Here is a 14307-nt window from a genome sequence, read left to right as displayed (position 1 = left end):
AACTACAATTCTAATCCGTTCAGAGATTTCGAGTACTTTCCTGTGAATAAGATGACTGAATAAATTGTGAGATCTTTGGAAACTTGGCGGTTGTTCCGACTAGCAGTACACTATCCAACATGAAATCTGTGTGGCCTGGCCAAATGGGTGTCATGAAAACCACAGGGAGCCCACACAAGCGGCGCGTCTGGTCGGTTTGTTCGAAATATAAAGAAATGTGTGGGAGAATATTGAAGAGTCGTAATATCGTAAATTTATATCAAGGAATGTCTATGTTAAGGCTCAAAATAAATGTAAACCTACTTCACTTTCTGTGTATTGTCGTTTCTGTGGTTCTAAATGGCGAATTTGAGCGATTTGGTAGATTTTGCGTTGAGTGTTACTTTATTGTATAAAAAAGCAGTTGAACACCAAAATAGCGCTAACTCGCCGAAAACGCTTCAAAATGGCCTGAGACGCTGGTAATCAACAACAAAAAAAACAACAAGGCAATAAGGTAAGTCCATTTTATTTCAAAACAAGACATTTTTTTCTCTTTTAAGGCAAACCGATAACATCCGATACAAACCTTTATAAATATAAAACGTTGCGCAACACTGTAAGAGTCACGTCTGCTTTTCTGGGAGTGAGCTTGGGCTGCCTGTGAGTAGAGAATGCTTTCGGTCCTTTCGATGTACGCGTTTCGAACGAATGGCCGTTTAACGTATTCTACTAGAATAAGTATACTGTTTTCAATTATCGGGAAACTTGAAACGCAATTTTTAAGATCATTATTTCCAATCGCGGCTCTTGTGCATGACTTCCAGTAGTATTATTTAAGCAGTGAAATGTGAAAACGACAACAATTCATGACCAGCTCAGTTCATCTTCTATCGCGTGGATGGGCTTTTGTATCTTTCCATAATATGTCTGGGACGTTGGATATGTTGTAATTTGTCCAGTTATACCCTTTTAAGAAGGTCGGATTCTCGCCTTGTCATAGGTGATTTGTTGTGGTCCACAAAACTTTAGGCCAACAGGGTCAAGTTACATGAACTTTGATTAGACCATCATATTTGCATATATAAATTAAGGTAATTGTGAAGAAGAGCTCCCCAAAAAACCTGTCGGCCGACAGTCGGCCGACAGACGACCAACTGTCGGCCGACTGTCGGCCGACTGTCGGCCGACAGTTGGTCGTCTGTCGGCCGACAGTTGGTCGTCTGTCGGCCGACAGTTGGTCGTCTGTCGGCCGACAGGTTTTGCCTGAAATATAGGCTACCTGTCGGCCGCCAGTCGGCCGACAGTCGGCCGACTGTTGGTAATGTGTCGGTAACCTGTCGGTACCTTGTCGGTAGCTTGTCCGTGAAACGATCACACAATGTTAGGGATTCTAAGTTTGCCGTTACAAAAGCATATGGGTTTAAATTATTAATTTTTTAATTTGCGTTTGTCGCAGAGTGGCAAAACGAGGTATCGTGGTCGTTTTAGATCAAGAGTTTTTGGTCTGGTTTACCAGAAACGTTGAGTGATCCGATATTTCACTCGTAGAATCGTGCCTCGCTTGATACAACATCCAACATGTTTAATACGTTGACAATTGACTTTCAAGATTTGGTGGCTCCTAAAGGAGCCGTTTTGTGCGTGGTGAAATATACAAGATATTTCACTCGTAAAATCGTGCCGCGAACTTCATTGGCAACAGCTGCCCCTCTCTCCTCATGTTGCTCATGACCGGGATGTAGCGCCGAAGTCTTTTGCGACAGGCAACCTCCAGATCTCGCACGGATTGAACTTCTTGGTCGCGGAGGACGAGGTCCAGTTCCCTCGAGGCGACCTTTTTCAATTCTGCTATCGCCACGAAGTCTCGTAGTGTGCTCCGAGGACAGGTTTTTTGGGGAGCTCTTCTTCACAATTACCTAAATTAAAACAGGCCCCATCCACACTAATGTGTAGTGAAAAGCGAAACGGAAAGCTCCCTTTTTCTTTCTGAATTAAATAGACAGTGACAATCTTAGTCTTCGAGTGGTCGTAGTTTTCGAGGGGTCTTAGGTCTTGGGTCTTAGTTTTCGTGACACCCCTGGCCAAATAGTTACAATAACTGCCAAAGTTACCCATTTGTATCCTTCAAAGACTGTCGGTTCCAAAAACCTACAACTTTAACGTGCCATTATAGCTGATCCATCAGGAACCATGAAAATGACATTACATGAGAACTTTGTTGGCAGAGTTAAGCAGGGTGACACGTACACCTTCCGTGATATATGTGTATACAAAGGTAAGATGAGCCATGAAATCTGCCTAAACACTGCCAAATCTGGCTCCACAGTCGAATCTGCCCCACAATTTCAAGAAGTTCTCCCATTTACAGTCTTTGAAAGTATTACAGTTAATGGAGAAATAATTGGAGTTAATCAAGTTGTTTCCTATCTGTCCTGCTGTAAGTGCAATAAAAACGGGCCGACGTTCTCGACCCAGTTTCTAACCAGTATTTTTGCTGCGCGCGCCGTTGTCAACTGACGTTCCCGTCCTCTTGCTAAATCTGGCTATTAGCAACATTATGGAGGAATCACCCCTAGAATTGTACGCTATTCTTGGTAAGGCAGATACAGTAAGAAGTACTGCTCCTCGTCTAGAGCTTTCTTCGTTCCAATCCCTTCCACAGATGGGCGCATCAAAGTCTAATGCATTGCAAAATGCATTCTGTCTGCTTTCTTTCCAAAACTGAGTAAAATCTTTGGATGCAAAAGATGCTGTCATCAGCTTGTAAGATCTTACCATATTAAGAACATACTCCTGTTTATGTTCAAGAACTACAAAGAAGACTCGCATTGGTCAGGTAGCATGGTTCCAGTTCGAGTTTTAGAATTATTTTTTATACTAAGGGAATGCATGATTTCTGATGATGAATCAAGTTATTATGCTGCTGTTTCCATGTACTGCTTTCCAGGAACTCTTTATGTAGAAAATGTTACAAATTTAAGTCCATATTATAATTCTGAACAGGGAGGCAAGTTCTTTTTCACCCCTGATTCTCACAAGCCTATGTATGAATTAAGCTCATCGCCAGTTTTTGAAAGTCACCTTTTGACTGGAAATGAAGAGGCTGACAATCTACTGAGAGAATGGTTTGAAAAGTTAAATTATAACAAACCTTGGAATTCAAGAAAACTGCTGTTATATTTAATCAGTTTTCTCAATATCCTTAACGAAACAGTCAACTGAAAAAACCATTCTAAAACCATTTTTTTTTTTGAGACACAAAATTCCTTAGTAGATATTAATTACCAAAGTCATCTTATGCATATGCTACTCAACTCTTACATTACCTGCTGTTGTTCAAAACCATTTCTTTCACTTAATATTCCACTTTTTTCTTTTAGATATGAACTTATACATACAAGGAAAACATCAACTATTAGTGTCACATGTTAAGTTTTTCAATTTTGTTTTCAGTCTTCATGTAAACAGTCCATTACTTGTCCTATCCTGTGAATGAGGGTACACGCTGGGACTTACAGTTTTTCATCTTTTTATTTTAGCATCATGGAGACATGTAGAATGGCGAAGAGAACTTATTAATAGTGTGAATGTGTACAAATTGAGAAATTACCTTGAAATAAGAGAGGAATTGTCAACACAAATGATAAAAAAAAAAATACAGAAACACATTTTGTTCACCACCACTTCTCACTGTTGTTGTTGTTTGCCATTTGAAGGTGGACAAAAACTTCAAACCCTCTTTTTAATAACCTTTCTCATTGCCCAATTTGAGTACAAAGATAAAAAATTAATTTGACTATGATCTCCATTTATGCACTGATGCATGCCTGAAATTTAAAATTTGATCTATTTTCAGTATTAGAGTACTTCTTTGTGATGTAGCGTACTGCAAATTTTAAATAGAAGTCCGACTCCATACAGTAACTTTTAATTTATTGCATAATGTCGCGTTCCCAGCGCAGCAGACACGGGGTGTAGCGTAATTGGGTTCGCCAGGTCAACCACAGTGAATGAAGTACAGGATGGACAGCAGACTCTTACACACGTTTATTTGGACTAAATCATGTAATCAGGCTAGCCGACTTGTTACAACACTTGCGGTGAAAACTAAAAAGGAATGCACGATTTGTCTAAGCTAAGGAAACAAGCTAAACTACAAATCTGACAACAGAAAACACAACTGACAATCGTGAGTTACGTTTGATCTTGACTCTGGGTATGAGAAAACTCCAAGTTGTAAAAAAAAACTCTGAAAGACTCCTATAAAACTCCTCTTTACTCCAGGGACAACTCCTTAAAACTAAAATGTTTGCGTGAAAAAATGCCTAATATACTTCTATGATGTAAAGGAAACTAAACTGAAACAACTCTTTGTGCAGCTAGCCAAAAAAGGATATTTTATAATCACGTAATCAAAACGACACAAAGCTGCATTTTAAGGAAAAAAAAAAGGTCATATAAAGTTGTAAAGCGTTCTTTGTACAGCAACGTGACAGATAAAAATAACTTAATATACTCCAACACATATAAAATATTCACTTAATAGATAAGTGGTCCTCCATATGTGATGAATACAATTTGTTTCAAATAAGATGTTAATAACATTCAAGTAGAGTAGTGATATTATTGGCTTGAAGCTTATGCTCAAATCAAATGTCAAACATTCACCTGAAGACAACTGCATGGACCAGTCACATAATTGATGAAATTAATTTGATACAACCTAAAACAAACTTCTCATCCCTTTCATTTTACTCCACCAGGGGTGGTTAAAGATGCTTCATGAAATGAAAATATTTCAGGATCAATTTCAATTTAAAAAATTGCAAGTGCACATCACGTCTTAACAAGAGTCTGCTAAATATTAATGGTTTTAAAACTGTAAAGTAATCTCTAATCATTTAGTGGAAAGTATGTCAAGATTCCCTTAATGTCAATGAAGGAAGCCAGAATTCAAAATTGCCATTGCTTCCATAGCTTTTTTATCAAACATGTTCTTGGTTCTGTTCCAAACAGGATCCTAAAATTCAAAGAAAAAATTCATGCTTTTAATAAATCTGAAGGTAATTATTGTGTAGTTAAAGGAAATAGCCACATCACTCTTAAGAGAAGTTATTGAAAATTCCAGGGGGGGAGGTGGGGGGAAGGGGGGAGGTTCAGATTTGAAGATTTTAGGGAAGTGCAAGGTATATGAAGCCAAACTGTAATTCTACAGGGGTGGTATCAGGAGGGGATACAAGCAACCTACCAGGTACCTTATTTTACCACCAAGATTGATAAAATAAACAGTGAGTTGTTGCATATACATACATCGCTTAATCTCAGCAAATAAGGTGTCATCTTATTGGCAAATCTCTGACTACTTTCACGGGGTAAAGCAGAAGGCAAGTGATCTATAGCTATCACATCAAGTTTCTTAGCAGATCTGAAAAGGGAAAAATTAGAAAAAATAATATAAAAGAATAAATTTCCAAATTACACAAGATATTTTAACAAAGCAAAAACTGTTAATGGGGTCACTTACACAAAACTGACAAATCCCACTAAAAGAAATGAACAATGACACCACAAAATTTGAACCGAGCCAATCAGTGTATGGCATCAAGACAACACAGATGATAAAGTCTTATCGTTACCAAATAATAAAATTACCACAGATAGTTTTATGTGATTCAGGAACGTTTCCATTTAACAGAAAGAATTACTTAATCACAGGCAAGTATGTTTCTTACAAGAAAAAAAAAAAAGACATTCTGAAAACCACAGTTACAATTGGGCATGTGCAAAAATGGCCTGAAACCTTTCTACCCTTTTTTTTTGTCCTGTCCTTTTTTAAATTCATATTAGCCACTGTTTAGGTTATACAAAAAAAGTTAAATAAGGAACCAATGACTTACCTAAGCCTTATTCTGTCACAGGGCTTATCAAATGAAGTTGTTGCATGGTAGAAAGGCAAAGGGTTGTATGGATTATTAGGATCACAGCTCACATCAACCACCACACTCAGGTTCCTAGAAATAAAACAACACAGTGAATTGCTTTAAGGGACCAGATTCCAGGTCAAGATTGAGATTTGAGCCCTGGCTGTGGCAGTTGTGTTTTGGTGAAACGTGTACTTAAAATCCGGCCATTCCTCTCTCCACCTAGGAGTACAAAAGAGTAGGGGTACTACTGAGTTGCTGAAAAACCCTGACAGTTCAATTTCTTCTTATAATATTACCCCTGAATTACATACATACATACATACATAGGTTAGTTGACCACTCCCCATAGGGGCTTTTCAGGGCCAATTCCCACCCATCCCACCCCAGGGGAGGACATCCACCACACAGTAATCTCGTGTGTGGGAAATTAACGTCTCCCACCCCTAACCCTGCAGGAGACTGGGCCTATGGTTTACTCATCCTTATCCGAGAAGACTAGAATATCTATCCATTTCTTGATTATAGAAAGGCAGTAAATTCTCCTCACTTATTTTAAAGGGGAACTGAAGCCTAAAATTGAACCATTTTAAAATCGCAGCTTATGGTTCAAATAACAATGTTTGAGGGTTTTTTTCAGTCTTTGGGCCCAACTTCGCCTCGGAAAAATAGTTTAAAGTGGTATTTTCGCCTCATAGTACGGCGGCTCAGAAAAGTGATGTCAGCAGTCATTTTAGCTCACTCTTACGTCACTGGTGGGGAAGAAAGATAGTAAACCCGTACTCTTCCTACAGAAATTTGGTTTGGTTATGGAGTTATCGAAGTTGAGTGACTTGTAATGGGGATTAACTATGAAAATGAAATAATAACAGTTGTTTTTCTTAAGTTGGTTCCCCACCAATGACGTCACAAACGACCGCTGCTGATCAATTTTGAGCCAATGGTCTTACAGCCCCAAAAGCGGGAAAAAGGCAACTTCAAATCGAATTTTCTCGTAAAAAACAAGAAGTGAACGAAAATAAATATCGACACTTTATCTTACTCCTCTAAAGCTAATTAACTAGAAATATGAATGCAAACAATAAACCAATTTTAGGCTTCAGTTCCCCTTTAAGACCATGAGTATTGGTCCAGCTGGGGCTCAAACCCCCGACCTCCCACACAACACAATCCAGTGCTCTAACCAACGGAGCTAACTGGGAGGCAAATTACACATAGGTCACAACAATAAAGGAGATGATCACCAACTAAAGCAGATCATGATTGTTACATTAATTCTCCTTGTCTGCACCTCTGGAAATGTAGAGAGGACAGTAAGGAGAATATGCATAATGATGTTAGAGTATCAAGGGTTAATCATAAAAGTTGGAAAAAGTTTTTAAGTAGATGGGCCAATAAAAAAATCAAAGAATTCTTCAGTTACACAGTCAATTAACCATTCCACATTAAGGTCTACATCTCAAACTGAGAGGTAAAAGAGTATATTACCTGTCTTCTCTCTCTAACATTTCCTTTGTGAGAAATGGTGGAATTTTCTAGAAAAGAAATTACATAGTCTTATATTCAAAATTTCTCTTTCCAAATTTTACAAGTACTGTTTTCAAAATTCAAACTTTCTCTTCCCAAATTTCTCAAGTACTGTTTTCATAGTGCTAATCATTGTTATAAAACACTTGTGAATAAATCTTTCCATAGGTACACCCACACCCACCAAGCTATATCTGGAACAATCTGACAATCTATGTTCACACTTGGTGCCAGAGCATTAGTGCCTAGGGCACTGGCACAAACTGGTGCTGTGTTCAGACACTGGTTATAAATTTTTCAGACTTCTTTTGCTGAAATGACTTATAATGCATTAAACCTTTAAAAAACAACTTTACCTCTTTATCAATCCTAACAACAGGTAAAAGTATGATATAATTTAGGTCATTTCATGTGAAATATATATATCTTATTAGACGTTTTGTTGTGTAGTATCGCTGAGTATTTTACGAGTTGTGCCATATTTCAGTGCAGGTGAATTTCACAGATATTTATTTACTGGGAGTGCGTGACAGAAGGATGCGAAGCAGATTATGGAATTAGTGCGTTGTCATGTTGTTGTTTCTATTTTCTTCAATAAATGAAGCAATTTCCAGGTCGTCTAGCTGTTTTTCTTCGTTTAATTCATCTAATAAACTTGGATGTATATTTGCCAGCCATTCTGACTCTTCGTCGTCGGAAATATGATTCAAATTGTCCACCATTTTTTTTTCATAACTACAATTCAATTCTTCGCTTGCACAATGCAAGAAAACCTGTTTAATCGGTACTCTAGAGAACAAATACCCCGTGATATTTGTACTCGTCTATGGCATTATTTGTACTCTGCGAAGTGTAGTTGGATAATAAATGTATGTATGACACTCAATGAGCCATACCTCTGTTAGGAGAATACAACTAATAAGAATATCATAGTTTAGTATCTCCTCAAATGGCCCTCCAGCCTTTGTTTCTTCCATGTCCCATTCTGCTATAGAAGACCTGTGAATGGATCCATAGTGGCAATAATCAAAGCTTGATATTTGTATAAAGTGTTGTTTTAACTTAAAGTAGGATCAAACTCAATGTTTATTTTTCTTTCCCCAAATCAATAACTTTGATGACCTACTCAAAATCATCCCTTGAAAATAACCTTAAGCTAGCAACCACACAAATTTTCAAAGAAATAATCATAAATTCATCAATTTCCCTGAATCTAATACCCATTTATTCCATTACGCATTTAGGTCACTCTACAGTTATTCACTTGATAATTGGTATAATGTGGTAATAACCCTATAGCACCAAGACTTATTGACAATGTTCTGTAATGTATTTTATTACACAACTCTGGCAGTTAGAGGGCCAATAACTAAAATCAACCAATCAAAATGCTCTATTGCCGGGCCAATGTTCTCTAAGTATTGGACCGGCCACTGTCCCGAATGGTCCTGAATGATACCACACTTGTGTTCCTTTGAACTTCAGTCGTATAATAAATCTCTTATTAACAAAGCTTGCTCAGGACCGTACTGGAAGAATATCAGCCCTTGGTCTTTTTTGTACAGACCTCGCTGCACTTGGTCCATACTGTCAAGACCTCAGGCCAATATTCTCCCAGTATGGCCCTCGCACTTGGTTAATAAGATATATTTATAAAGCAAGATCTCACTTTGGAATACCCAGTTTATGGGCAATCTCTGATGCTCCTCTTCCACAGCGACCCAAGGCACCAATCACCATTATCCGAGGGAAAACTTTTTGAACACCTACAATGAAGAATGGCAAGTAATCTTAAAGACCTTTTCTTTTTATCCAAGATGAAGCAGTTGTGCATGATTTTACTTGGAATGTAGAATTACAATGTAATTGCAAACAGACTTATCTCTCTTCACACCCTCCATCGGGCAACAATTCTTCCAGGTTGATTCTCTCTGTTTAGAGAAGGTCAACCCACTCAAGAACAAAGGAAGCAGAATGCATGAAGCAGTCTGCAACAGAGACCAATGGCTCCAACTTGTTGCCAACTTTGTTCCAACCAATAGCTCTAAAAGGAACATGACCTGAACCAAGCCAATTAACTGAGGGTCATCACTGTTGAATTCTTTGATGTAAGTGGATGCTACCAGTAACTTTTTAGCTCGTTTTCAGCAAAGAATCAGAATTAAGATGTGAAGAGGGATGACTGTTTATTTGTACTAGAATTACCTTTTAATTCAGCAACTTGTTTGATTTGTAGTGCTATGTGATCAATGAAAGCTGCTTCATTACCATATGGTTTCACCTCACCCATTGGCTTATCAGAACTGTTGACAATGAAAGTAAACTTAAACATAACCTTAAAAGTTATCTTTGAAACTAGTTTACCTTTTGAAAATCATACCTCAACTGTTGATGGCACCAAGCAAGTATTCCCAGTCCCATTCCAACAAGTCCGGCCATTCCACTAAATTCTGCCACAACTCTCCTACCTTAAATAAAAAAAAAACAATTAAAATTCTAAATTATCTTGACCTCGCAATATACAATCAAGGAAGAAAAAAGCGAGAACATCCCAAGGAGTCTTCCAGGAGAACTGGAGTCAAAGGTATCTGGTTATCAACTGATTATAATCCCCACCACATGAAACTCTCTAAAGTAAAATTTTACCACTCATACACCCTTCTTATTGAAATAAATTATTCGTTTTTGAGAATTCTCTAACATTTTCCAGGTGACCATAGCTTTTCTTGAACAAGAACGTGCAAGATATTAAATGTTTCAAATGCTAGAATTGGTACAGGAAGATGAGAATATTTGAGTATTCAAAAAAAGATAATTTTGCAACCATAAATACCGTATTTCCTCGAATATGCCCTCAGTTAAGCACCCTCCTTCAAATAAGCACCCCCCCCTTTTTAGCTGAAATTCTAAATAAGCGCCCACATGCTTATTCAAGGAAATATGACACTTTGGTCTAAGGTGGGCAATTATGAAGGGGGAGCAGGTGGTCAAATAATATTTGTGGAAGTACAGTACCTAAGCTCTAGAGATCGTATACAAAATGAGGTTCTCAAAAGGCTTGATAACGTTGAACTTACCTTCTACATCTGTCATAAATTCAATGTCTAAAATGCTGCCCCCTCCCTTAATAAAACGATGGAGTAAAGTTGCCCAACCTGTCTGATTCTATGAGAAAAATACAAGGAATTTTTAAAGTTGATAATGATGAACCATGAGCTATAACCCTCTCTTAGCCCTTTCACTCCCAGGATGAAAGTAACAACTCTGCTTACTGTCTGCTATACAATTCTCATAACATTACTCTGAAGAATTTGGTACTAGATCAACTAATAATCCCCTAATTGACGTTATTCTGTATTCTCATCACTTGTCTGCTTGATATTGTATTGATATTGTAAGGAGAAGTTCTGTCTTGGTCAATCATGGGAGTTATAAGGGCTTAAGATAATTATGTTATGAATCATAATTACACCCAACAAAGTGTCTCCATCCTCAGTGTTTGGTGAATTTTACCAAGCAAAAATAGGTTTCAGGAACTGCAATATCTAATTTTCATATAAAACTATTTTTGTTTATCAAGCAGAATAAATGAAGTCAATCTCTTGCATCAAAAAGAATAATTAAGCTTTTTGGTCATTCTTATTCACAAAGTCTGTAAATGATCATTGAAACATGTTCTGAGTAAATAATAGTTTGCAGCCAGGATTGGGAGATTGGACAACCACTCCTTATGATTTTGACCTTACATTAAGTCTTCTCCTTTGGCTAGAAAGGTTTCCAGTACTAATAAATCACAAAATACAGGTATGTTAGTGTAATTTCTTGTTAAAATCCCCAATCGAATTGCGTTAAACAATGTAAAAGCTTGGTATCAATACCTTATAAGCATGAGCAAAGTAGATGTGTCTATGAGATACTGGTTCATCAGACTGAGGAAGCTCTTTTAGTCCCAAAATTATAACATCATTCGGAACATGGACCCAAGATCCAGCTTGGACCATACTGATTCCTGGTATGCTACAAAAATTTTAATCAAAATGTGAAAATTAGCCCTAAATATACAAACACATGACCAATAACAAGAAAGTGTTTTCCACCCTAGAATATTATTGCCCAAAAAAACAGCATGCATATACCACTGATATTCCTCATTCTTGAAGGCTGACTGGTCAGAATATTCTACAGAAACTTGAAAACCTAAAAAAAAAAAGTTGGATAATAAACTCACTGTAACAGATCCTGGCTCTTAGCAGCAACATAAAAAATGGTAATACAGATACACCTGAGCAGTTGCAATTATATAGCATTTTCTGATCAGAGGGCCTTTCTATGCAAGAGTCTGAAAAACAGATTAGGCAGGACCTGAATTCGTGAGCATCTGTGCAGATCTCTTTTCACGGAATTGAAGGTTATACTCAATGCTCTGACTATAGCATTTATGTGCCCAAAATTATGTTGTCATAATTTATCTGACCCTTGTAAAGACTGACGGCATCAACTGAGGGCAGCCATAAAAAGGACAGTTCATCGTAAAGTTCTGAATTTTTGACAACCTCAGCAAAATTCATGGTTCTGATGATGTTTGCAGCTCAGGTCATTAAATCAATGTCAGTCATTGTTGCTGAAATTAGACTTGTTCAGCAGTATCAACAAAACTCTCCTGTGCAAATTAATTTCATTATACCACAGAAATTCCTGTACATAACTCCTGGCTTCACACCATTGGTGGAAAGATATTTCTATAACCTCGTACTATTCTAAAACAAAGCTGTGGTCCTGAGGGCATTCTAGTGATTCCGCCATAGTTTTTTTTTTTTTTTTTTTGTCCAAAACCGTATTCCCATTGAAGTACAGGGCTGTGGGAACATCTTGTCAGAAGAGGATGATATGGTAAAACATTTATGAGTAGCTGTGAAATCGGATCGTCCATTATTGAACCACGTGGGGCCCATACAATCTGTTTGTGTAGCCGACTGTTGTTTTATAGTGACTGTACCAGATTTACCATTTGCCTCACCTATAGTGATATATTGCTGACAATGTGCATAAATCATTGATAAAAAAACGTTGAATTACTTTACCTGTGGTGTATAGTCGTCCTTATGCCTCAAAAATGTTCTTTTTTTTTAGTTCAGACTTACTCAAAATCGCTCAAAAAAAAACATTTTTGAGGCAAAAGGACGACTATACACCACAGGTAAAGTAATTAAACGTTTATTTATCTATGATTTGTGTACATAGTCAGAAATATATCACTATAGGTGAGGCAAACGGTAAATCTAGTACATTCACTATAAAACTACAGTCGGCTACACAAACGACACAAACAGATAATTTGTATGGGCCCCCTGTGATTAAACTAAATTGAGGCCGAGTTTCACGGACATGATAAGTCTTGTTCGCAATCGTTCTTGTTCGCGTGTTTGCTTGATCAGATCAAAGAACGGCTGTGAAGGAGACTTAGGCCGCGATTAGCATTGATTCATTTTAAGCTGACCTACGATTCAAGTCCAACAGTGAACTGAAGTGTTTCGGAGCTATGAAAATGGGCCAAAAGGTCGATTGCAGGACAGTCGCGTCACACTAGATTTACGAATCCAACAGTTCACTTCACCTTTCAGTTAGTACTTGCAAAATACTTAAGTTTGCGTCCTAATGAAAAGTATTGTTATAATTCGCCTAGTATTATATATATAACCTCGAAGTTTACCTTTTTCAATTAACTCCTGGCATTTATCGGGGGTTAGAGCTCTCCGCTGCTCATTTGGTTTTGTCTCGGCGCGAAGCAAAATGTGATGAACACCATCACCACATGTACTCATTATAGTCCTAAAAATAATATAACTCCTCTATACTGTTTGTTATATAAAGAAATATCGAGCACAGTGACGGATAACACTAACAGCCCTACACGAGAGGAAACTATCTACGATCACAACACAGATGTCCCAAGCTCACGTCTCGAGAAAAAGCGTAAAATAGGTTACGAAAGCGTTAGATAACTAAAGTAGGTTCCAAGCCTCTTCCGCGGCCATGTTCAGTCTTCGCATCAAAAGCATCTTGAGCAGAAAGAAGCGAACTTGGAAATGCTGGTAGAAAACGCTCGTTTTCAGCGTATTGCGCGGGGAGTTTTGGAATTGAGACATCTTCCAGGGTGCACTGATCTTAGAATGTAAACTTTGGTTGAAAAAATTGCAGATCAGAAGGATTTTCGGGGTGCAAACTGCCTTCGCGTGGATAACGTGTGCAGCCTTGACTTAGTCTTGTAACAGGAACGCTAAGGAAAGGTCGCTTTTTCAGTGGAAGGGATGCATTTACTTTGAAATCGTGAGGAAATATATTTGTCTCAGAAGTTTGAATGCATGTCAAGGTGACTTATAAAAATCTAACTCAGTCACATTCTAAAACAAAACAGTACACAGCAGTAAGCCTTATAACTTCTGAAGTGCGAGTCAGACCGATTATTCTTACATTACTACAAAGACGAGTCCATTAGTTACGAATCCACATCCACACAAAAAACATTAAATGGTGACGATTTCCTAAAACAAAAGGAGAGAAGACGATAGAGAAAAGAGGGTAGACCTGTAGAACTGCTGAGGTGGACTCCATTACCATTACTACTTGGGAATCAGCCTGCCCTTACCACTCGAAGTTCCCCCTCGGAAGGATCGAAGGACTTGTTTAAGCAGTGGAAATAGAGCTCATGAAAGGGGTTATGGGTGAAAAGATTCGGCTTCTATCAAGTTTTTCCCGCAAACAAGACTCTACCAGAGTGCTTTTCGAGCCCCTTAGTTTAATGTCTCCTTATTTTCCTACTAAAGAGCTATTCAAAGATGATTTTACCTCCAATCAAACAGTTCGTGTGGCCCCCCCC

The 14307-nt window shown here is 37.9% G+C and overlaps 1 protein-coding gene and 2 pseudogenes across 3 annotated transcripts in view; 2 read left to right on the top strand and 1 right to left on the bottom strand.

The window, feature by feature from the left end:
* The window catches only part of LOC148734380 (uncharacterized), a 7133-nt pseudogene extending 4615 nt beyond the window's left edge, over window positions 1–2518 (top strand). Inside the window, exons 3-4 of the transcript XR_015999007.1 lie at window positions 107–147; window positions 2072–2518. The product of XR_015999007.1 is annotated as an uncharacterized LOC148734380 (transcript). The remainder of the gene's footprint in view (window positions 1–106; window positions 148–2071) is intronic.
* On the top strand, window positions 2516–3319 carry LOC148734379 (uncharacterized; annotated as a pseudogene).
* A 695-nt stretch (window positions 3320–4014) lies between these two features.
* LOC111335282 (uncharacterized) lies at window positions 4015–14282 on the bottom strand. Of its 2 annotated transcripts, none has more exons than XM_022951723.2 (12): window positions 13141–13862; window positions 11567–11627; window positions 11309–11447; window positions 10508–10595; window positions 9811–9898; window positions 9636–9733; window positions 9100–9196; window positions 8327–8429; window positions 7392–7438; window positions 5880–5993; window positions 5293–5407; window positions 4015–5002 (listed from the first exon to the last, which is right to left on the bottom strand). In XM_022951723.2, the coding sequence occupies exons 1-12, from the start codon at window positions 13250–13252 to the stop codon at window positions 4916–4918; spliced, it is 1149 nt and encodes a 382-aa protein (XP_022807458.2). In that variant the 5' UTR covers window positions 13253–13862; the 3' UTR covers window positions 4015–4915. The 2 variants fall into 2 exon arrangements, 1 of the variants encoding a protein (XP_022807458.2); XR_015999006.1 differs by lacking the exon at window positions 4015–5002 and adding an exon at window positions 13902–14282 and having other exon boundaries at window positions 5373–5407; window positions 5880–6125; window positions 13141–13259.
* Between the last annotated feature and the right edge of the window lie 25 nt (window positions 14283–14307).

This window comes from Stylophora pistillata, chromosome 3 (assembly GCF_964205215.1).
Source record: "Stylophora pistillata chromosome 3, jaStyPist1.2, whole genome shotgun sequence".
In the NCBI taxonomy this organism is placed as follows: domain Eukaryota; kingdom Metazoa; phylum Cnidaria; class Anthozoa; order Scleractinia; family Pocilloporidae; genus Stylophora; species Stylophora pistillata.
The sequence above is the reverse complement of the archived record's forward strand: the minus strand, read 5'-3'. Positions and strand labels throughout refer to the sequence as shown.